We start from the raw sequence: 22161 nt of genomic DNA on the forward strand, positions 1-22161 counted from the left end.
ACTCGGCATGGGGTTCGAACTGCCGGCATTTAAAAATGGCGCCAGCCGGCTTCATGCAAATGAAGCCCGGGAAATTCAAATCCCGGGCTTCATTTGCAAGTGCGGTATGCCTACATTACCCTCCTAGTTCGAATTAGGAGGGTAGTGTAGACATACCCATAGAGATATAGCCGTGTTAGTCAGATCTTGCTGAAACAAAAGAGAGGACTATGCAGCACTTTAAAGACTAACAAGATGGTTTATTAGGTGATGAACCTTTGTGGGCCAGACCCACTTCCTCAGATCAAATTCTGGAAGAGAATTGGCATAGCCATATATACAGAATGCAGAGCACAAGTTGAATACCTTTTCCCAAGAAAAACTTGTAGGCTACGTCTACACTGGCATGATTTTCCGGAAATGCTTTTAACAGAAAAGTTTTCCATTAAAAGCATTTTCGGAAAAGCGCATCTAGATTGGCAGGACACTTTTCCGCAAAAGCACTTTTTGCGGAAAAGCATCCGTGGCCAATCTAGAGGTGCTTTTCCGCAAAAAAGCCCTGATCGCCATTTTCGCGATCGGGGCTTTTTTGTGGAAAACAAATCTCTGCTGTCTACACTGTCCCTTTTGCGCAAAAGTTTTTTGGAAAAAGACTTTTGCCCGAACAGGAGCAGCATAGTATTTCCGCAAAAACACTGACAATCTTACATGAGATCGTCAGTGCTTTTGCGGAAATTCAAGCGGCCAGTGTAGACAGCTGGCAAGTTTTTCCAGAAAAGCAACTGCTTTTCCGGAAAAAGTGGCCAGTCTAGACACAGCTGTAGTATAGACATAGTCTGAGTCAGGCTAAATGCCCTTCAAGCATGAGCTGTAAAACTGGTTCAATCTGTATCTCCCCACTGTTTCAATAAAAAAGCTAATGACAGACTCCATAAGAACTGATCTGATGAGGTTCAACAAGAACAAGTGGAGAGTCCTGTACTTGGGACGGAAGAATCCCAAGCATTGTTATAGGCTGCGGACTGACTGGCTAAGGAGCAGTTCAGCAGAAGAGGATCTGTGGATTACAGTGGATAAGAAGCTGGATATGAGTCAACAGTGTGCCCTCATAGCCAAGAAGGCTAATGGCATATTAGGGTGCACTAGGAGGACCCTAAATATAGAGAACTGATTATTGTCCTTTATTTGGCACTGGTGAGGCCACATCTGTAGCATTGCATCTAGTTCTGGGGCCCCCACTACAGAAAAGATGTGGGCGCTTTGGAAAGGGTGCAGCAGAGGGCAACAAAAATGTTTAGGAGGCAGGAGCACATGACCTAAGAAGGCGAAACTTAGGGATTTGGGCAGGATTTCATCTGCAGGAGGAGGGATTTGATAGCAGCCTTTAACTACCTGAAGGGACTCTTAGTCATGGTTTATGTTTCTGCATGCTATTTGTATGGTTTTCCCAAAATAATACCAAGTTACTTCCCTCCCTTTTCATTAAAAGTTTCTCTTCTATGCTCAGGCTCTGGGATGGCGAGAGGGGAAGCATTGCCTCCCAGAGGCAACCCTTGAAACAATGTGTCACATCTGATTATTGCGGAAAGCAATTGTACATGCTAGGGATATGGACAAGAGACTCACATAAGCATTCAGTTTCTAAGCTAATACCTGAGAACAGTTTTAGCGCTGGATATAATAGTGAGGGTATAGGAAATCTACACTACTGTGTGAAAGGGGTAACTGAGGCACGCCAACTTATGGTGTTGGTGGCTAAAAGCCAAGGTACCTACACTTTTAAAGATGATGACCTTGCTGTTTGCATTCTGGGGGCAGTCCTACACCCCAGAAAATTTTTCTCACTAGGGGGACAGGAAGCTAGAACTCTGGAAAGACACTTATAATAGCATCACAGAGTTTAATGATATTGGGTAATGTGTAACTAAAACCAAACAGAATTTCTGAGCACACTGCCCCTCCATCAGACACTGTCCAACCCTCTAACAGTGAATTCAGGGGAGAGGTGTGACACAGTGCCCCATAATTTTTATGGAAATATGTTTTGAATATATATAACTCAAATACGATTTATGTAAAACAGAGCAAGCAACCTACCAGTCAAGATTTTGTAGTCTCTAAATGTGTAGATTCTGTGCATGTGTGTGTGCGTGTGAGCATGCAAAATATAAGAGATTCTAGGGTGCATCGCTAAGATGGTCAAAATAGCACAAATTGGTTAGAAACAGGGCTTCTTACTGCCCAAAACTGGGGTTCCTCAATATAGGGTACATGAAACCAGCAACGAAGAACACTGCTCTTTGTACACTGGCCAGCAAGGAATCACAAAAGCAACCCCCTTAGACATTTCAGTTTCTCCCATGCCACAACCTATAGCACTCCTTAGACAGATGATATGTTATGAAAACCATTCTCAACAAATCTGATCAGGTTCTTCCAATCTCAAAGGACCAGCCACATTCCCAGATCAATTTACACGTCAGATCTTATCCAAAAGATCACACTATGCCAGTCCTTTAGAATCTAAAATCTACATGGTTATTCATAAAGGAGAGAAAGAAAAGATTGATAAGTAAAATTATTACAGGAAACAAATGATATACGCCGGTTATAAAGTTGTTGGTGCAAGCTTGTAGTAGAGATGGAATAATGTGCTATCTTTAAAGTCTCTGGAATACTTCCTCTTTTAGGGTGGGTTATCAGTCCTTTCCGGCTCAGTTCATAACAAAGAGGCTTCTGAAGTGAGGAGCTAGAATGAAGACCAAGATGGAGGAATTCCCACAATCCTCTTTATACCCTTGCCCGTGTGAAGAGAATTCCATTGTTTTCCTTGTGTGAAAGTATGTCCAAGATGGCGTTTGTCACATGAGCAAGTCACTCGTACATGCATGACACAATCCTTTCCTAGGTAAGTAACCATGGTACATGCTGGTCTGAAGGATCACAGGAAAGTTCCTCCGTTGTGGATTGGCACCAATTAAAGGTCCATTGTACTCAGATTCACTTGCCTGGCCACTTTTTCACAGTAGGTCAGCAAAACCTGTTGATATCTCCCAGAAGCAAACATTTGAAATACAAGTATGTAGCTAAGGCTGATAACTTCAAATAGAAAAAACATACATATATAAACAGAATCAGCGAGTCATAGGCTTTCAGTAGATACTTCAATTTTCACACTTTGAGCAAGATTTAGTGCAAACATGTAACAGTGGTTGAAACAGTGTTTTGTATGGTCATATCAGAACCCAGTTACATCACAGTGGGCAGATATCTTCCATGTACATGAAGTTAGAAATATGAAGTGTAAGCCTGCTTATTAATCAAGGATCTTTCCCAGGTGTCAGCTTTTACCTACGATACCGCTGTCAAATTTCCTGGCCTTGGTATCCCTGGAGCAAGAGTCTGACCCAGATATCCTATCTGAAGTCAAGTTCTGTGCATTTTTCTTTCCAAGATTCCCATTGTCCCAAGGGAGGATTCAACAGATGGAGTTTCAGACCTGAAAATTGAAGTGTCATGTTGGACTTTTCTACCATTCTCAGACATGATGAGTTCAGGGTGTTTTCAGCCTGGCTCATGCTGACAGAACCTGGGGAGAGAAACCAGAACAGCCTTTTTAGCCAGGGGTCAGTCAGGGACTCCATGACCCAGAAGGAGAGAGATTCCAGCCAGAAAAGACAGAGCAAAGGGACCAGAGAGCTTCAGGCCTGTGGCTGGGCCTGGCCCCAGAGTTGGTGAGGAGATGGGGGTAGCTGGAGTGGGAGATTGGGTTGCTTATATCCTCTCACTTCCCCCCTCTGCAGGATTCGGGGGGGACGGGACATGGAAGGTGTCCAAGTGGTGAAGATTGCAGGCTGCACAGGGAGGGCTGAGTATGACTGTTGGTGTATCTAATAGGGTGGGGATGGATCAATGCTGAAGGGTCACTGGGAGATTAGGATGGGGCATTAGGACTAAGGGTATGTCTACACTACCCTCCTACTTCGAACTAGGAGGGTAATGTAGGCATATCACACTTGCAAATGAAGCCCGGGATTTGAATTTCCCGGGCTTCATTTGCATAAGCGGGGAGCCGCCATTTTTAAAACCCCGCTGGTTCGAACCCCGTGCAGCGCGGCTACACGGGGCATGAACTAGGTAGTTCGAACTAGGCTTCCTAGTTCGAACTACCATTACTCCTCATTCCACGAGGAGTAACGGTAGTTCGAACTAGGAAGCCTAGTTCGAACTACCTAGTTCGTGCCCCGTGTAGCCGTGCTGCACGGGGTTCGAACCAGCAGGGTTTTAAAAATGGCGGCTCCCCGCTTATGCAAATGAAGCCCGGGAAATTCAAATCCCGGGCTTCATTTGCAAGTGCGGTATGCCTACATTACCCCGCTAGTTCGAACTAGCGGGGTAGTGTAGACATACCCTAACTGAATGGAGGGTTGCCAGGGAGTTGCCCACAGGTGACACTTACAGCTCTGGACAACGTGTTCAGGGCCATTCTCAGAATCCAACCCCATGGCTCTGTAGCCAGCACACCACCTACCCCACCGTTCCCATGGCAACCCCACACCTCTGACAGCTCAGCTACATAATGGCAATATCACTAAGCACAGTGCAGCATCTGCTCACCCTCCCAGCCCCACTCACCAGTGTAGCTCTGAGCCCTCCTGAAACCTGCAAGGGAAGAAGAACAAACAAGGTCAGGGGCCAGCAAACACAATAAACTCACTCTGACGGGAGATGCCATTCTGGGACAGGCATCACTGAAAAATAGAAAGGAACAGAGAAATATGAAATGTGACACAAAAACAGGCCCTTTCCCCTGAGACCTCTGCTAACAGCAACAACCAATTCTCATAGACACCTTTATATTTTCTGTTTGTAACATCCTGGAGAAAATTTTGCTTTCAGTGACTCTTGTAAATTCACAATATCTGCATGTGCTTCAGGGAAATGAATCTGACTTTACACCAGAGTTGCCCAGAGGAGAACTGAGGCCTGTGAGAAGGTAGTTTGGCTATAGTTGCTCCCACAGAGTGGGAGATTTTAAAGGGGCACTGGTAGGATACAAATCCTGGGTGGTATTTGCAAAACATCTAAACATGATGGAAGACGTGGGTGTGAATCGCTATTCAGGTCTGATATTCTTAACCCTTCTGTCTAAGGAGAATTCCTTTTCTGAGTTACTAATACCCTGAAGAGCATCAAAGCTATGCACTCCAGCTGTCATCTGTAGAAAGCAGGTGCTCCTCCCATTGCATCAAAACTATATGATTGTCATGGGATCATCAAAGGCCTGGTGACACCTGTCAGTCTATTCAAGCACAAGGGCTGGTAAAGCTGTGTCTGCTGAAGAAAGCTCACAGTGCTGCTGTGGTTTCAGAGTGGTAGCCAAGTTAGGCTGTAACTGGAAAAACTGAAAAAAGAACAAATAGTCCTGCAGCATCTAAGACTATGTCTAGACTTCACCTCTCTGTCGACAGGGAGATGTAGATTAGGCACGTCAAAATTGCTAATGAAGCAGGGATTTAAATATCCCATGCTTCATTAGCATAAACATGGCCGCTACTTTTTTCTGAAACAGCTTTTTTAAAAAAACCCGGCAGTCTACACGTGGATCTGTCAAAAATAAACCCTTTTCTGACAGATCCTGTAAACCTCATTTTTTGAGGAATACAGGATCTGTTGAAAAAGGGTTTAATTTCGACAGATCCACATCTAGATTGCTGGGTTTTTTTCTTCAAAAAAGCTCTGTTTCAAAAAAAGCGGTGGCCATGTTTATGCTAATGAAGTGCAGGATATTTAAATCCCTGCTTCATTAGCAATTTCGACGTGCCTAATCTACATCTCCCTGTCGACAGAGAGGTGACGTCTAGACATAGCCTAAGAGACTAACAAAAAATGAAGACAGTATCCTGAGTTTTCTGGGTACAGCCCACTTCTTTGGATGAATGGAGTTTAAGGAGTTCAAGTTCCAAATAAATAAGCAGAGAAAGAGAGGGGATGGGTAGGGAGGAGGAGAATAAAAAAGGGGGAAAAGAATAGTCGATTAGAATGTCCATGCTAGATGAAACTGATAGAGGTAGTCTCTAAGGTGCAGCAGGACTATTTGTTCTTTTTTCAGTGTCTCCAGTGCTGCCGTGGGAGTGGGATGACTCACATGACTCAGATTCAGTGTGGGCCATTGTGAGATGTGTTCTAAACTTTTCATACATCTGCCCAACAGCCAGGACAGGATTAAGGCATGGGTTAGCTGGGCAGCTGCCCAGGGCGACAACCTATGGTGGGCGCCTTTGGCAGCTGTAAGGGGCACGCAGACTGTCTGCCCGGGGTACCAACCTGGGGTACAATTAACCTGTCTGCCCGGGGTGCCAGAATGGCTCGGTCCAGCCCTGCCATCAGCTGGGAGTGAGCTGCCCAGTTTGTGCAGACAGAGACATATTAGCTCTGTTGGAGCCTGTGCACTAAAAGCAGCAGAATAGCCATAGGCTTGGGATAACCACTCATGTACAACCCCCGCCCTCCTTCCCCAATTGCTGGGTACATACTTGGATGACCACCCTGAGCTGCTGCTCTTGCCACACTCCTATTAAACAAAGACTATGAATGGCTAGTCAAGTACAAAAGCAGTTTCTCCTCTCTTGGTGTTCACACCTCCACATCAGCTGCTAGAAGTGGGCCTCACCTTCCTTGGCTGAATCAACCTCATTATCTCTAGCCTTATTCTGGCCTGCATAGTTATACCTGCCTCTGGAAATTTCCACTACATGCATCTGATGAGGTGGGTCTTTGCCCATGAAAGCTTATGCTCCAATACATCTGTTAGTCTATAAGGTGCTACAGGACTCCTTGTCGCTTTTGCAGATCCAGACTAACACGGCTACCCCTGATACTTCACACTCCTATTGTTACTGCACTAGTGTTACCCAGGTGTATAGTTGCACCAAATGAGCCAAGGGTCTCAGAAGTGACAGGACACCCGACACAGCTGTTGTTAATTATAAAAAATAAAGCCCAAGATCATCCCTAAACAGAGCTTAAACAGATCATCCCTAAACAGAGCTGGGTAGCAGCCTGTCACACAGCCTGAAAACCTCCTCTTTCTGTGCTGTGCAATCCCTTTGTGGTGCTGATCTGCACAAGGAAGTGTGTAATTCTAGGTTCAGTGGATGGCAGGAGCTTAGTTTGGAAGTTCTTGTTCATTAGAGGCTCAAGTGTAGACTAGGAGGGGAAACAGCACAGAACTGAGGAGTTTAGGGCTGCAATAGTAGGGAAGGTGAAGTTGGAGGCTGAGGAATAAAACTCATCTAGGACTGGGGCAGGAAGTCCTGGGCTGAGATAGGAGGGCACTGGAGGCAGTGGTGGTTTTTTTCCAGTGGGGACCCCGTGAACAGTTCAGTTCCAGGGTCCCTACCAGTGACATTGGCAGATGTGGGTTTTGTTAGGTCATGCTGTGCAGAGGGCAGCATTCATAGTCCAGGGCAGCACTGACCTAGAGGAACTGCTGATGCCTGGTGGTGAGAGCTGTCTTTCGGGAAGCCCATCTGTGACAGGGCGCCTGCCCTGCACTGGCCCTTTAATACCAGGACTCCGGCCCGGAGCCGGGGCTAGCAGAAAGGAGACCAGCGGGAGCTAGTTAGGGCTAGAGAGGGCCCAGCTGGCAAAGACCCAGGACTGCACGAGTGGCTGGGAGAAGCCAGCTGAACTCATTAGGGCGAGTATGAGCACAGCTGGCACGTATATATAGAGAAGCCCAGGTTGCTGGGAGAGAGAGAGGCCAGTGAGGGGCTGGCTGTGGAGGAAGCAGGAGCTCCCAGGAGGGAGACCCGCTGGGGCTAGCCAGCTAGAGCTGGGAGAAGGCCAGTTAAGGCTACCCTGATGAGGGGCTGGAGGAAAGGCCCGGGCTTGGAGGCAGGTTACAGCCTGGCTTAGGTAAGCGGGGGCTGCGGAGATAAGCCCAAAGGCCTATGATGAGCAACCCATACAGACTGTATTCTGCCCTGAGATGGGCTATATGGAGACAGTCGGGGGGCACTGAGGCGCACTGGGGTGTGAACCCCCTGACACCATCTTAGCCTTAATGTTCCCTACAATTGTATAGCTTGTAGGTGAGTGATGCCACCATTTGCTGCTAGTCAGGACTGAGAGTCATCAGAAATGCTACACAGTGGAAAAGCCGGGGGCTACTGGAGGTGACTGAGGAGCTCTGACAGAGGTGACTAAGGTGCTCTGGTGTGTGTGGGAGTCCAAATCTGAAATATTAGGGGCTGTGGTTGAGCACAGAGAGAGCCCACGAGAGCTGTGTGCATGATGGGACCCTGCATTATGTAGGAGGAACTTTCAAGTCAGAGTTGTGATTTATCCACAAAACGTCCTGGAGGAGTCCAGACTTGTCCAAGTCCTGTGATTCACTACATGCTAGAGTCACGTTCCTTAGTTAAGGACAATACTGAAACCTGAGCTGCAAACTCAGCCGTGTTTGTGTCCTGAGAATGGGGGGATAATAATGATAGTAACTGAAGTTCATACAGCGCATGTGCTGACTTTCCCATCACATTGCCGTGCAAAAGCTGAGACTCAGGGATTATCTCAGTCCCTGATTATAAGAAGAAATGGTTACTCACCCAGTGCAGTAACTGTGGTCCTTCGAGATGTGTCCCTGTGGGTGCTCCACTATTCACCCTCTGTGCCTTCTGGTTTGGAGTTCTCTGCAAAGGTGTTTTATGGTGCAGAAGGGACTGAGGGTGGTTTGCCCATGCAGTGCTATATAACTGGCAGGAGACATGTGCTGACTAGCACACATGCATGAGCTCCAAAGAAACTGCTCTGAGAAATATCCAGTCAAAGGTGCAGAGGTTGCTAGTGCACCGTGAATGGAGCACCCGCAGGGACACTAACCGAAGAACCAACCCTTCTGAGGCACTGAAAAGGAAAAGACAAAAGGGTTAGTCAGAGCAGCCCAGTGTAATGTTTTGTGCCTCAGAACGACACCCCACAGCCACACTCCCAGCCCCAGTGCAGAAAACAGCAGCTATGATAGGAGCTGAGCTGGTGGTTATTGAAATGCACTAAAATTCAGGAGCCCTGACATTTGCAAAATAGTTAACCTTGAAGGAAAACATGGCTCGTGTTCCTGATACAGCTCTAAGGGAACTTCTGTCTAAGCGGAATCTCTTGTCTATGTTACTAATAGTCCTTTGGACCATCAAAGCTACATGATCTGGATATACCTAGGGAAAGGTCATGCTGATTACTGGGGCTCACATTTGGGATCTGACCTTCTTATCAAATTATGGAAACGTGAGTCATACTCTGGGAAATAGCCCAGCAGAGCCTACACTCCAGCCATTATCTGTAGAAAGTAACTGGTCCAGTTCTGTTCAACCAGGCACTGGCTTGTCAAATGCCAGGTGATACCTCTCTATCTATTCAGACATGAGCACATGAAACCCTGTGTCTGCTGCAGGGAGCTCACAGTACTGCCGTGAGCCTGGAGTAAAAAATACGACTCTACTTTTGGCTCAAACTGCTCCCTCAGCCTTGTCCTGTTGGTGCTTCTAGAACTACTCAGCACCTTGTGTGGCTAAGAGCCTCTGCCCAGGGGCTCTAGTAAAGAGGTGGATAAACTTACCAGTCTTCTGTCGCAGCTCCTGGCACTCTGGGGAGAGGAGAAAAGAAGGTCATCATTGGTTCAGTGTGGCTATATCTACACTACCTGTCGCGTCCAGGGAACATGTCCATTTTTTCAGAACAGTTTCCAAAAAAGCAGGTGCATTCTTTTGGAAGCCCTGTATTCCTCATCTTATGAGCTATAAGGGATCTTCCAAGAGAGGAGGTTTTTCCCACATTTGGCACCATGTAGATGGTCCAAGTGTTGGAAAAACCTCTTCTGGAAAAAAAATGGAAAAAGAACCCCGTGTAGACATAGCCTGTGGTTCATTCTGAGGACAGTGACTGGGCTTATTCACACTTTGAATATATCAACAGTACAGCTGGGAAGGCACTTCCAGTTTTGACAGGCAGATGAGTGGTAAATTAGTTCAAGCAAGTATGCTAAAGGGAGGAAGGTAGAAGGAAGTTGGAGGAGTGAGGGGGTAGCACCCCCAGCTCAGCAGGGAATGGGAGGGAAGGAGTGTCACACCAGAATATGCAGGCTCACCAGGCCTCAGACCTCCTAGTTCTAGGCATGGTGCTGATTTGAACAAGTGTGTAGCTGCAGGGTTGGCAGGATGTTAGCTGGGGAAGGGCTCCATGGTGCTGTGTGGTATGGGATTTACTGTCCACCCCTAGAAATATGGTATGAGGTTCTGTCTTGGCTTCCAGTGGAAATATGTGGGTGGTGGGCCCATCAGAGTGAAGCTCACATAGAGGGAAAAGGGCTTTGGAGACACCATTAGTTTGAGGCCCAGGCTTAGACTAAGCGGTGTGGGGAGGGGCAGGAACAGGAAAGTACTGAGAAGCTGAGACAAAAGGAAATTACTCACCCTGTGCAGTAACAAGGGTTCTTTGAGGTGTGTGTCCCAGTGGATGCTCCATTGTTGGTGACAGGTCATCTCGGAGCCACAGATCAGAGTTTTTTTGAGCAGTTGTCAGCAGGCCATGCAAGCATGGAAAGCACCTCACACTGCTCTCACTTTGCCACCTTGTGCACAAGGCCTGACCCTCCCCTTCAGTTCCTCATCTATGCCTGAGTAACTAAGACTCCCAGGAGAAGGGCGAAAGGGAGAATCGTAGAGCATCCACGGGGACACACACCTTGAAGAACAGTCATTACTGCACAGGGTGAGTAACTTCCTTTTCTTCTTTGGATCATGTTCCCATGGTGCTCCACTTTTGGTGACTACAAAACAATACTCAGTGTGGAATCAGAGTCACTGCTTGGTGGCTGAAGATAGGTCCGCTGTAGCCACCACCATATCCTTTGCCAGTTTAGGTACTATGGCATGGTGCCTGGCATAGATGTGGTTCAACAACCAAGTGGCTGCTCACTAAATATCCTTATGGGCCACATTGCTTAGGAAAGCCATGGAGGTTGCAGTAGCATGAGTGGAATGTGCCCTTGGGATGGTCACTAGTTTGTTATGAAGGGAATGGCATCACAGTATACATGATGATATCTATTTGGAGATCTGTTGGATGGAAATTGGGTTGCCCTTTGAATGTGCTGTGATGGATATCAAGAGCTGTGGGGACTTCTGGTATGATTGTGTCCTAGCTACATAAAAAGCCAGAGCTCCGTGAATGTCCAGGGTCTGGAGCATAGCATCCCTGGATAACACGCATGGGAACCACACCCAGAGGTGCTTTCTTCCATATTTCACTGCTGGGAATATCCATCAGTAGATCTCTTTGCAGCCCCCAACAATGCCAAGTGCCCACATTTCTGCTCCTGGGCAGGTCTGGGCAAAGGATCCCTTGGCAATGTATGCCTAACCCATTGGAAAGAGCTGCTACATTATACCTTTCCACCCATCCTGCTCATTCCCAGAGTCCTGTGCAAGATCCAGACTGACGGAGTTTAAGTCACTTGATGTTCATTGCACCATCTTATCCTCTTCCATCCCATCATGTCATTTTCTTCCAGGATGGGAGTGAACTCCTTCACACCCAACCCCACACTCTACCTGCATGTGTGTCTCCTATCTGGTTCCACAGGTCAGATTCCCTATGCTCAGAATGATGAGATCCATTCTTCTATACATCAGAAGGGCATCCACCAGAGCCACTTACTTGCAGAAATGAAAGTGGTTCTCCTCTTGGTGTTAGCAGGCTGAAACTGATCCTCATAACAGATCACTCAATTGTGTCCTTGAGCAGAAGTGCGGACACTTCGAATTGTTGGGGGCTGCAAAGAGATCTATTGATGGATATCCCTGGCAGTGAAAGATGTAAGCAAGCACTGCTGGGTGTGGTTCTCATTCATGGTCCATGGAATGACTGTGGTTCAGGGCATCCGCCCTGTTGTTGTGTGGTAAACATCTGCCCTGAATAGCATGGTGGGCTCCTGCCCAGGAAAAAGGCATCCAAAGTGATCTGTACCAATGGTTCCTCATTGCAGGAAAAATAACAGGTAGTTAGAAATAGGGCTTTATTTTGAATGCCCATTTCACTGCCACAAGTAGATGCGGGCAGTTATTCCAGATTTGTAAATTTCAAAAAATGGCTCCTGGCCGGGAAGATGCAAATCAAGCTCGGGATATTTAAATCCCAGGCTTGATTTGCAATTCCGAATGCCTACATTTGCAGCCCTATTCCGAAATAGGCTGCAAGTGTAGACATACCCAGAGTTGTCAAAGTATGGAAAAATCACTTCTCTTTGCTGGCAGAGGTAGTCGGTGACTGCAGCAAGGAGATTTGAGAAGTGCTGGGGTGGAGCAGTCCAAAAGGTAGTACTCTGTACTGGAAGTAGTTGTCACCTCACTTGAATGGAAGGTACCATCTGTGTAACAGATGTATGGTGATGTAAAAGTATGTGTCCTGTAGGTCGAGAGCCAGTCCCCTTCATCTAGTGTCGGCATAATGAAAGCCAATGTTGCCATCTTGAATTTTTGCTTCTGCAGGAATTTGTTTAGTTTACAGAGATCTGGTATGGGTCTCCAGCCCCCTGTGTACGTCTGATTCAGGAAGTATCATAGAATCATAGAACTGGAAGAGACCTCAGAAGGTCATGAAGTCCAGCTCCCTGCTCTAGGCAGGACCAATTCCAACTAAATCAACCCAGCCAGGGCTTTGTCAAGCCGAGACTTAAACACCTCTAGGGATGGAGACTCCACTACTTCCCTAGGTAACCCATTCCAGTGCTTCACTACCCTCCTAGTGAAATAGTTTTTCCTAATATCCAACCTGGACCTCTCCCACCACAACTTGAGACCATTGCTCCTTGTTCTGCAATCTGTCACTACTGAAAACAGCCTTTCTCCATCCTCTTTGGAACCTCCCTTCAGGAAGTTGAAGGCTGCTATCAAGTCCCCCCTCACTCTTCGCTTCTGCAGACTAAACAGACCCAAGTCCCTCAGCCTCTCCTCATAAATCATATGCTCCAGCCCCCTAATCATTTTGGTTGCCCTTCGCTGGACCCTCTCCAATGTGTCCACATCCTTTTTGTAGTGGGGGGCCCAGAACTGGACACAATACTCCAGATGTGGCCTCACCAAAGCCGAATAAAGGGTAATAATGACATCTCGGGATCTGCTGGCAATGCTCCTCTTAATGCAACCTAATATGCCATTGGCCTTCTTGGCTAAAAGGGAACACTGTTGACTCATATCCAGCTTCTCATCCACTGTAACCCCCAGGTCCCTTTCTGCAGAACTACTACTTAACTGGTTGGTCCTCAGCTTGTAACTATGCTTGGGATTCTTCTGTCCCAAGTGCAGAACTCTACACTTGTCCTTGTTGAACCTCATCAGATTTCTTGTTGCCCAATCCTCCAATTTGTCTAAGTCATTATGGACCCTGTCTCTGCCCTTAAGCGATCTACCCTCCCCCCAGCTTAGTGTCATCCAAAAACTTGCTGAGGGTGCAATCCATCACCTCGTCCAGGTAATTAATAAAGATATTGAACAAAACTGGTCCTAGAACCGAACTTTGAGGAACTCCGCTAGAAACCGACCGCCATCCTGACATCGAACCGTTGATCACTACCCGCTGGGCCCGGCTTTCTAGCCATCTTTCTATCCATCTTACCATCCATTTATCCAATCCACATTCCCTTAACTTGCTGGCAAGAATATTGTGGGAGACCGTATCAAAAGCCTTGCTAAAGTCAAGGTATATAACATCCACTGACTTCCCCATGTCCACCGAGCCAGTTACCTCATCATAGAAGCTAATCAGATTGGTCAGGCACGACTTGCCCTTTGTGAATCCATGCTGACTATTCCTAATTGCTTTCATTTCTTCCAAGTGCCTCAATATGGATTTTTTAAGGATCCCTTCCATGATTTTTCCAGGGACCGAGGTAAGACTGACCGGCCTATAGTTCCCTGGATTGTCCTTCTTCCCTTTTTTGAAGATGGGCACTACATTTGCCTTTTTCCAATTATCCAGGATTTCTCCCGATCTCCACAACTTTTCAAATATAATAGCCAAAGGCTCCTCAATGATATTTGTCAACTCCCTCAGTACCCTCGGATGCACTAAGTCCGGACTGTCGAAGCAAAAACACGCTCCTCTCTGTTTAGGTGGCTGCTTCTACAGGACCCATGGATTTATGTATATTTAGCTTTTCTAAATAGTTCCTAACCTGTTCTTTACCCACCAAGGGCTGTCCATCTTCATCCCATCTTGTGTCACTTAGCGCAGAAGTCCAGGAGCCGACCTTGTCCGTGAATACAGAGGCAAAGAAAGCATTGAGTACTTCAGCTTTCCCCAAATCATCTGTCACTGGGTTACCTCCTTCATCCATTAGGGTCCTCACACCCTCTCTGATCACCTTCTTCTTAACATGCCTATAGAAACCTTTCTTGTTATCCTTCACATCCTTAGCCAGTCGCAATTCAATTTGCGCTATCGCCTTCCTGATAACCCCCCGGCATTCTAGAGCTATATCCTTAAACTCCTCCCTGGTCATTTGTCCAAGTTTCCACTTTTTGTAAGCTTTCTTTTTGTGCTTAAGTTCACCAAGGATTTCCCCTGTAAGCCAATCCGGTCTCCTACCATGTTTGCCTCTCTTGTTACGCGTAGGGATGGTTTCTTTCTGTGCCTTCAATAAGGCTTCTTTAAAATACTGCCAGCTGTCCTGGACTCCTTTCCCCTTCATGTTAGTATCCCAGCGGATTCTGCCCATCAGATCTCTGAGGGAGTCAAAATCTGCTTTTTTGAAGTCCAAAGTGTGTATTTTATTACTCTCTTTTCTTCCTTTGGTCAGGATCCTGAAATCTACCATCTCATGATCACTGCTTCCCAGATTGTCACCCACCTCCACTTCCCCTATTAGTTCCTCCCTGTTTGTGAGCAGAAGGTCAAGCTGTGCACGGCCCCTGGTCGGATCCTTCAGCACTTGTGTCAAGAAGTTGTTTCCAACATTCTCCAAAAACTTCCTGGATTGCCTGTGTACTGCCGTATTGGTTTCCTAACAGATGTCAGGGTGATTAAAGTCCCCCACGAAAACCAGGGCCTGCGATCTGGAAGCTTTGCTCAGTTGTCCGAAGAAAGCCTCATCTACCTCATCCACCTGATTCGGTGGCTTGTAGCAAACACCAAACACACAACATCACTGCTGTTGTTTGCTCCTTTAAACCTAACCAACAGACTTTCAACAGGTTTTTCTCCCTCTTTATACTGGAGTTCAGAGCAATCGTAGTGCTCTCTTAAATATAGTGCAACTCCTCCTCCTTTTCTCCCCTGCCTGTTCTTCCTGAACAGTCTATACCCTTCCATGACAGCGCTCCAGTCATGCGAGTCATCCCACCAAGTCTCCGTTATCCCAATTAAATCATATTTCTTGAACTGGGCCAAGGCCTCCAGTTCTTCCTGTTTGTTGCCCAGGCTTCTCGCATTAGTGTACAAACACTTCAGGTAACCAGTTGATTGCTCTATCTTCTCCATTTGAAACAGAGGTCCTCCTTTCTTGCTTCTTCCTCTCCGCATTTCTTCCCGGTATCCGACTTTCCCACTCCCCTCAGGGTTTTGGTCACCGTTCCCCGACAAACCTAGTTTAAAGCCCTCCTCACTAGGTTTGCAAGCCTGCCCGCGAAGATGCTCCTTCCTCTCTTCGTTAGGTGGATCCCATCTCTTCCTAACAATCCTTGTGCCCAGAACAGAGTCCCATGGTCGAAGGAACCAAAGCCTTCTCTGCGACACCACCTGCGCAACTTCGCATTTACATCCTCAATTCGACGATCCCTGTCCAGTCCTTTCCCTTCAACAGGAAGGATGGAGGAGAATACCACTTGCGCTCCGAATTCTTGGATCCTTCTTCCTAGCGCTACATAATCTGCAGTAACCCGCTCAAGGTCATTCTTGGCCGTATCATTACTTCCCATGTGGAGAAGCAGGAAGGGGTAGCGATCTGAAGGTTTGATCATCTTGGTAAGCCTCTCAGTGACATCCTGAATGCGAGCTCCCGGTAAGCAGCACACCTCTCGAGATTCCAGGTCTGGACGGCAGAGGGATGGCTCAGTGCCTCTTAGGGGGGAGTCCCCAACCACCACCACCCATCGTTTTCTTTTGGGTGTGGTGGCCATAGAACCCCCATCCCTAGGACTACGCATCCCATGCCTTCCAGTAGATGGTGTTCCCTTCTGGTTATTTGGAGTAAAAACCTGAAATGCATCTGACACCCTTTCTATTGCTCCTAGATGCAGGAGGTGATTGATTTCTTGTCTCAAAAGAGATCTCATGGGAGGTGTCCCTGAAGAGGAAGGGGGAAGGGAAGGGATGGGGAAGCAATGTAAAGGGGATGACATAGCCTATATGGATGATTTCTAGCACGCACTGAACCAATGTTATGTAATCCTATTTTTGACAGTATGGAGGGATGTACATGCCCAGTGTCCAAAGTGTAATCCAAGAGTTCTTGCTGCTGTGAAGGACCTTGTCCGTATTGGCTACAAAGAGTTTGTGCTTCTCAAAGGGGAGGTCCTCAAGCCTTCTACTGGAGCTCCTTAGGCATTCCTGTTGATAGGAGCCATGAGGCTGTTCTCATTACCACTGCTGTGGCAGTTGCTGTAGCTGCTATATCAGCTATGTCTATTGAGGACAGCAGGATTGTACGGGCAATGGTATGCCCTTCATGAATAATCAATTTGAGTATGGGTCCTTTAAAGTTTGGGAGGTGCTTCATGAGCTCGACAAATTTAGAGGAGTTATCAAAGTAATGTTTCACTAAATAGTTTGGAATTGTTAGCAATTCTCAGCTGTAGTGTGGCCAAAGAGTATACATTTCTTCTGAATAAGTCTAACTTTTTATGCTCCTTGTCATTAGACACTGGTATCCATAACCATGGAATTTGGTTGTGGATGTGAGAAAAGAAAATCTAAGTCCTTCAAAGGAATAAAGGATTTCCTGTCAGCCTTCTTGCATGTTGGTTGCATAGAGGCAGGGGTTTGACAAATTTCATCTAAAACTTCTAGAATGGCTTCATTGATGGATGTGATCCTTCCCTGAGAAGGGTGGATGTCCTTGAGGAGGCGGTGTTGCTTTTCCGTGACCTCCTGAACATCTTGACTTTCGGCCATGTGCTTCAAAAGCTCTTGGAATTGCTTCAAAACATCTTTAGGGTGGGTATGGGAAGGTTACTCACCTCATGCAGTAACTGGAGTTCTTCAGATGTATCCCCATAGGTGCTCCACTTAGATGTGTCAGTGCGGCTGTGCACATGGCCTGGAGATCTTTGGTAACAGTCTCCTAGATGCTGGTGTGTGCTGTGCTATTGCACAATTGCTCAGACTGACAGTTTAGCACACACTGGCTGCCATTCCTTCTGTTCCTTCTCCATAATGGACTTTCTTTGCCCAGAACAGAGGGTAGGACGGTGGGTGTGGAGTACCCACAAGGACACACCTCAAAAAACTCCAGTTACTGCACAAGGTGTGTAACCTTCCCTTCTTCTTTGAGGGTCCCCGGGGGTGCTCCACTTAGATGACCACGCATGAGTATTCCTGCTTGGTGGTGGGTGTTCCATGTTGCAGAGCTAGATGTGGGACAGTATGGTGCCCCTGCATGTTTGCATCAGCCATCTTAGCTCTTGATACCTGAAGGGGTGGTTGTAGTTGCGGTTGTTGAATTGTATAGGGTTCCCAGGGTCCCAGTAGGGCCACAGAAGGAGCTGTGGGAGAACCCACTGTGCCATCTGCCAATTTTGGGCTTCCTGATGCTGTGTAATAGTGTATTGATGAAATCTGCACTGGCCCCTTATTTCCTCGTTGTCATCATCACTAAATCTCACTGATATTAGTGATGCTGGTGAGGACGATAGTACAGAACCTCTAGATCATGGTGTGACATCGGTACTGTACCAAATTATGGTGAGCATGGTACTGATGGTACTGCAATGTCCGGCTCTGTCATGTATCTTGGGACCGGGGGCAGCGACAGCATTACTGTACAGCCTGCCACTGCTTTTTATCTGCTGCTGGTACTGGCTTCTCCTGTGGTACCATGTGCCTGTTCTGAGGAGAGCGCAAAGCCTGGACAGCAGCTCTGTGCTTCACTTTGGGATCACCGTCTCTTCTTAACCCACTTTATGCGCCCTGTTCAGGGCAAGCACTGTCTGCCTCATTGCCTAGAAGGCTTTTATTGCTCGGTTACAGACATTTAGTAGCGGACCGGGAGCATTTTCTGCTGCATTCCTTGTCTGGCTTTGTAGCACGTCCCTCAGAGGGAGTATTCCTTTTTCTGTCCATCCCTGGTGTAGTCTCTTTAGGGGTGGGGTAAGTGTGAGTCAGGCTGCAGTTCAGCCACAACCTTTTCCATAAAAGCCAAGTTTTTTGACAGTGAGAGCAGTGACTCTTTGAGTGGTCCTGCCCTAGGCAGCACAGACCTTGTTCCTGCCCATTTGCTGATGAGATAAATATGCTGCACCCTGTACACCTTTTGAAACCAGAAGGTTGTGGCATAACAGGGTTTTCTGCTTGAGGTGCTCCAGGTGAGCAGGACACAGCAGTGGCACCAGTGCCCCACTCTGCTTGTTCTTTATGTTCTGTGGCTTTTTTTATGTTAATCAGCTCAAGCTGCTACACTCTTCTTTCTTTCTTTCTTTCTTTCTTTCTTTCTTTCTTTCTTTCTTTCTTTCTTTCTTTCTTTCTTTCTTTCTTTCTTTCTTTCTTTCTTTCTTTCTTTCTTTCTTTCTTTCTTTCTTTCTTTCTTTCTTTCTTTCTTTCTTTCTTTCTTTCTTTCTTTCTTTCTTTCTTTCTTTCTTTCTTTCTTTCTTTCTTTCTTTCTTTCTTTCTTTCTTTCTTTCTTTCTTTCTTTCTTTCTTTCTTTCTTTCTTTCTTTCTTTCTTTCTTTCTTTCTTTCTTTCTTTCTTTCTTTCTTTCTTTCTTTCTTTCTTTCTTTCTTTCTTTCTTTCTTTCTTTCTTTCTTTCTTTCTTTCTTTCTTTCTTTCTTTCTTTCTTTCTTTCTTTCTTTCTTTCTTTCTTTCTTTCTTTCTTTCTTTCTTTCTTTCTTTCTTTCTTTCTTTCTTTCTTTCTTTCTTTCTTTCTTTCTTTCTTTCTTTCTTTCTTTCTTTCTTTCTTTCTTTCTTTCTTTCTTTCTTTCTTTCTTTCTTTCTTTCTTTCTTTCTTTCTTTCTTTCTTTCTTTCAAAAGGCTTTTAGGGAGACAGTGCTACTCATGATTCATGCTGGTGGCGGTTCAGAAGGAACTGAGGGAATGGCTGCTGGCATGTGCTAAACTGTCAGTCTGAGCAATTGTGCAATAGTGCAGCATGCACGGCCATCTGGAGACTGCTACTAAAGATCTCTGGGCTTCACAGACAGTGGTGCTGTGACACCTAAGTGGAGCACCCACAGGGACCCTCGAAGAAGAACTGGAGGGGTCTCACCGGCAAAAGCCTACGCCGGTGCCACCGATATTTAATAATGAGGCACTGAAAAAAGCAGCATCACCACTCAAGATTCTGATCTATGCTCTGCGGTCCTGGAAGTGCCTGGTGTGTCCCCATTGCTCACCCTAGGAGATGGGGTGGGGGCAACAATCTCACTGGACAGGGTCTCTTTTTTGAATGCTTGTGAGGTGATGGAGAGGCAGCCCTTTTCCTAGGAGCCTGTCCCAGCAGCAGAGAGGATTGGGACTCCTCAGTAGGCTGAATAGCCTTCTTGAAAAAAATCACAGAGACAAAGCTCCCTCTCTTTTCTGTCTCTGGCCGTGAGGCTGTGGCAATGATAACACTTTTAGGGTACATGATCTTCTCCAAGCAGCATATGCATATTGAATGTTTGTCCAATGCAAGCACTGGCTCGTGAAACATCTCACATTTCTTTAAGTTTGGCAAGCTCGTAATGACAGAGTCTGCGTGAGGTTAAACTCTCAATTGCTGAGATTGTCAATCTCCACTTCCTTTATCTTCTTTGCGCTTCTCTTTCTTAAAAAAATAAAAAAAACACCCAATGGGAAGGAGGGGAGGGTAAAAGTGTTATGCGGCTGCTTGGACAAGCCAGTGCAGGCAACTACATTTGGAGCTGACAGATTTTTTTTTTTACAGGAACTGAAAGATGAATGGTTAACAAGAAAAAACCTAAGGAAAAGGTATAACTTGAACTATCTCCATGAGGAAATGAAATTCTGAGGAGAAAGAAGAGCTCCGTCTGTGACTGAAGGCAGAAAGTGAGGATGTCAGGATACATGCATGAGGCGCTGAAGCAAGAGCCATGCAAAGTGTTCTCTGCACGTGTGTGGCCTACTGACAACTGCTGAAAAAAAGCTCCATGCTGCGGCTCTGGGACAACCCATCAACACTAGAGCACCCACAGTCACATCACCAAAGAAGAACAGAGAAGCTAGAGTGAGGACTGAGGGATACCAGCAGCTGGGGCTGGCGGAAGTCAAAGATGGGATACAGAGGGGCTGCAGGCAGTGGTGATATTTGTCCTTTGTAAACCCCAGTGCACAGCTCAGTTCCTCCTACCAGTTACCTGACATTTATGGTATTTGCAAGGTCACGTTGCTTTAGAGGACTCATTCAGAACCTGGGCTGCACTGACCTGGATGGAACATCTGACACCTCACTGGCCAGTTCCCACATTCAGGGGACCTCTCACAGCCTCAGGGTTCCCTGCAATTGTACGACTTGCTGGTGCCTAATGCTACCTGCAGGCCAGGACTCAGGAACACTGGCAGAGCGGTGGGACTGCAGAGTCCAGGGGGGCAGATATAGCAGGAGTGACAGATTGGAAGTGAGTGGCTTTGGCAAAGTGGTATGGTACAGCATGGATTTTGCAGGTCAGAATTAAGATATATCCACAGAATTGCATAAAGAAAATTTGCTAAGACCCTGATTAAATCACCCTAATCTGAAATGTCAGCTACAAACACTGCAGTATGTATTCCCAAGGAAAAAGAAAACCATCAGGAACAAAATCAGCATATTCTGTGTGATGATTTCCCTATCTTGTTCTAGTGTGAAAGCACAGGCACACATTTAATGGGGATTATCCAAGCACCTGACTCCAGCCGCTTGATCTTCTTCTCCTGATTTTCTGAAATGGGAAAGAGAAAAGAGTTAGATACAGAGAAGTGTTGTTTGATACTGTGGCCTGAGAATGACAGACACCCCACAGCCATACTTGTTGTTTCAGTTCTGGAGCCAGCAACTTTGATGGGAATAGGGCTGGCACACACTTCCAGCATGTGGAAGACCTAGGATTTGCAAGCATCCAACCTTGATGGAAAATGTAGATCTGGATCCTGATACAGCTCTGATATTGTCAACCCTCCCCATGGGATATCCTCTCCTGTAACTACGAATATTTATTTAGCATCTGCATAGTCTAGGCAGGCAATGGCATTTTCAATGGCATGATGTAATTCTTCTAGATCACCACTGATCCCAGTCAGCAACGGGTATTAATTGACAATGTGCGTCATCATCTGTGTTGCGCTGCAGCTGATGATACTACCAGTGCTATGGAGCATGAAAGCTACACACACTAGGCATAATTAGGGGATGGGCATGCCAGTGATAGGAGCTCAGATCTAGCATTTGGCCTAAGCAACAGAGAATGTGAACGTGAGCCACATTCTGGGAAGTGACCCAGCAGAACCTGCACTGCAGCAATCATCTCTAGAAAGTGGTTGTCCCCCTTCTTCTGCATCAGAACAATGTGATTGGTGCTCTATTGTCAAAGTCACAGTGACACCTGTCTGTCTGCCAGAAATGTGCACAAGTAACCCTGTGTCTGCCCCACAGAGCTCATGGTGCAGTGCTGAGACCAGATCACTCTAATGTGACAGTTTTTGGCCTAAACTGTTCACTCAGCCCTTTCCTGTGTTGCTGATGCTTCTGGGTCTGCTCAGTTCCCTGTATGGCTGGGAGCCTTTGCCCAAGGGCTCTAATAGGAATGTGGATTAACATACCCAGTTTTTCTCGCAGGTCCTGACACACTGGGGAGAGAAGAAAAGGAGGTGAGCAGGGTTTTTGCATGGGTCATTCAGAGGATGATGTGGGGCTGTTCCAGTTTTTGGATACACCTACACTACCGCTGCCTAGGCACTTCCTGGTTTGGGCAGGCAGACACAGGCCAATTCTGCTCTA

The 22161-nt window shown here is 46.6% G+C and overlaps 1 protein-coding gene across 2 annotated transcripts in view; it reads right to left on the minus strand.

Moving 5' to 3' along the window:
- Window positions 1–220: 220 nt before the first annotated feature.
- Window positions 221–22161, minus strand: part of LOC102452313 (butyrophilin subfamily 3 member A2) — a 51188-nt gene continuing 29247 nt past the window's right edge. Inside the window, exons 12-17 of one of the 2 annotated variants that reach the window (XM_075914296.1) lie at window positions 21984–22010; window positions 21071–21106; window positions 9599–9625; window positions 8592–8889; window positions 4615–4641; window positions 221–3478 (exon numbers count right to left, since the gene is read on the minus strand). In XM_075914296.1, coding sequence (XP_075770411.1) covers window positions 8861–8889; window positions 9599–9625; window positions 21071–21106; window positions 21984–22010 — 119 coding nt within the window. In that variant the 3' untranslated portion in view covers window positions 221–3478; window positions 4615–4641; window positions 8592–8860. Of the gene's footprint in view, window positions 3569–4614; window positions 4642–8591; window positions 8890–9598; window positions 9626–21070; window positions 21107–21983; window positions 22011–22161 lie in introns of both variants that reach the window. The other variant, XM_075914295.1, reaches the window with a different exon arrangement.

The sequence above is a fragment of the Pelodiscus sinensis genome, chromosome 33 (genome assembly GCF_049634645.1).
Source record: "Pelodiscus sinensis isolate JC-2024 chromosome 33, ASM4963464v1, whole genome shotgun sequence".
NCBI lineage: Eukaryota > Metazoa > Chordata > Testudines > Trionychidae > Pelodiscus > Pelodiscus sinensis.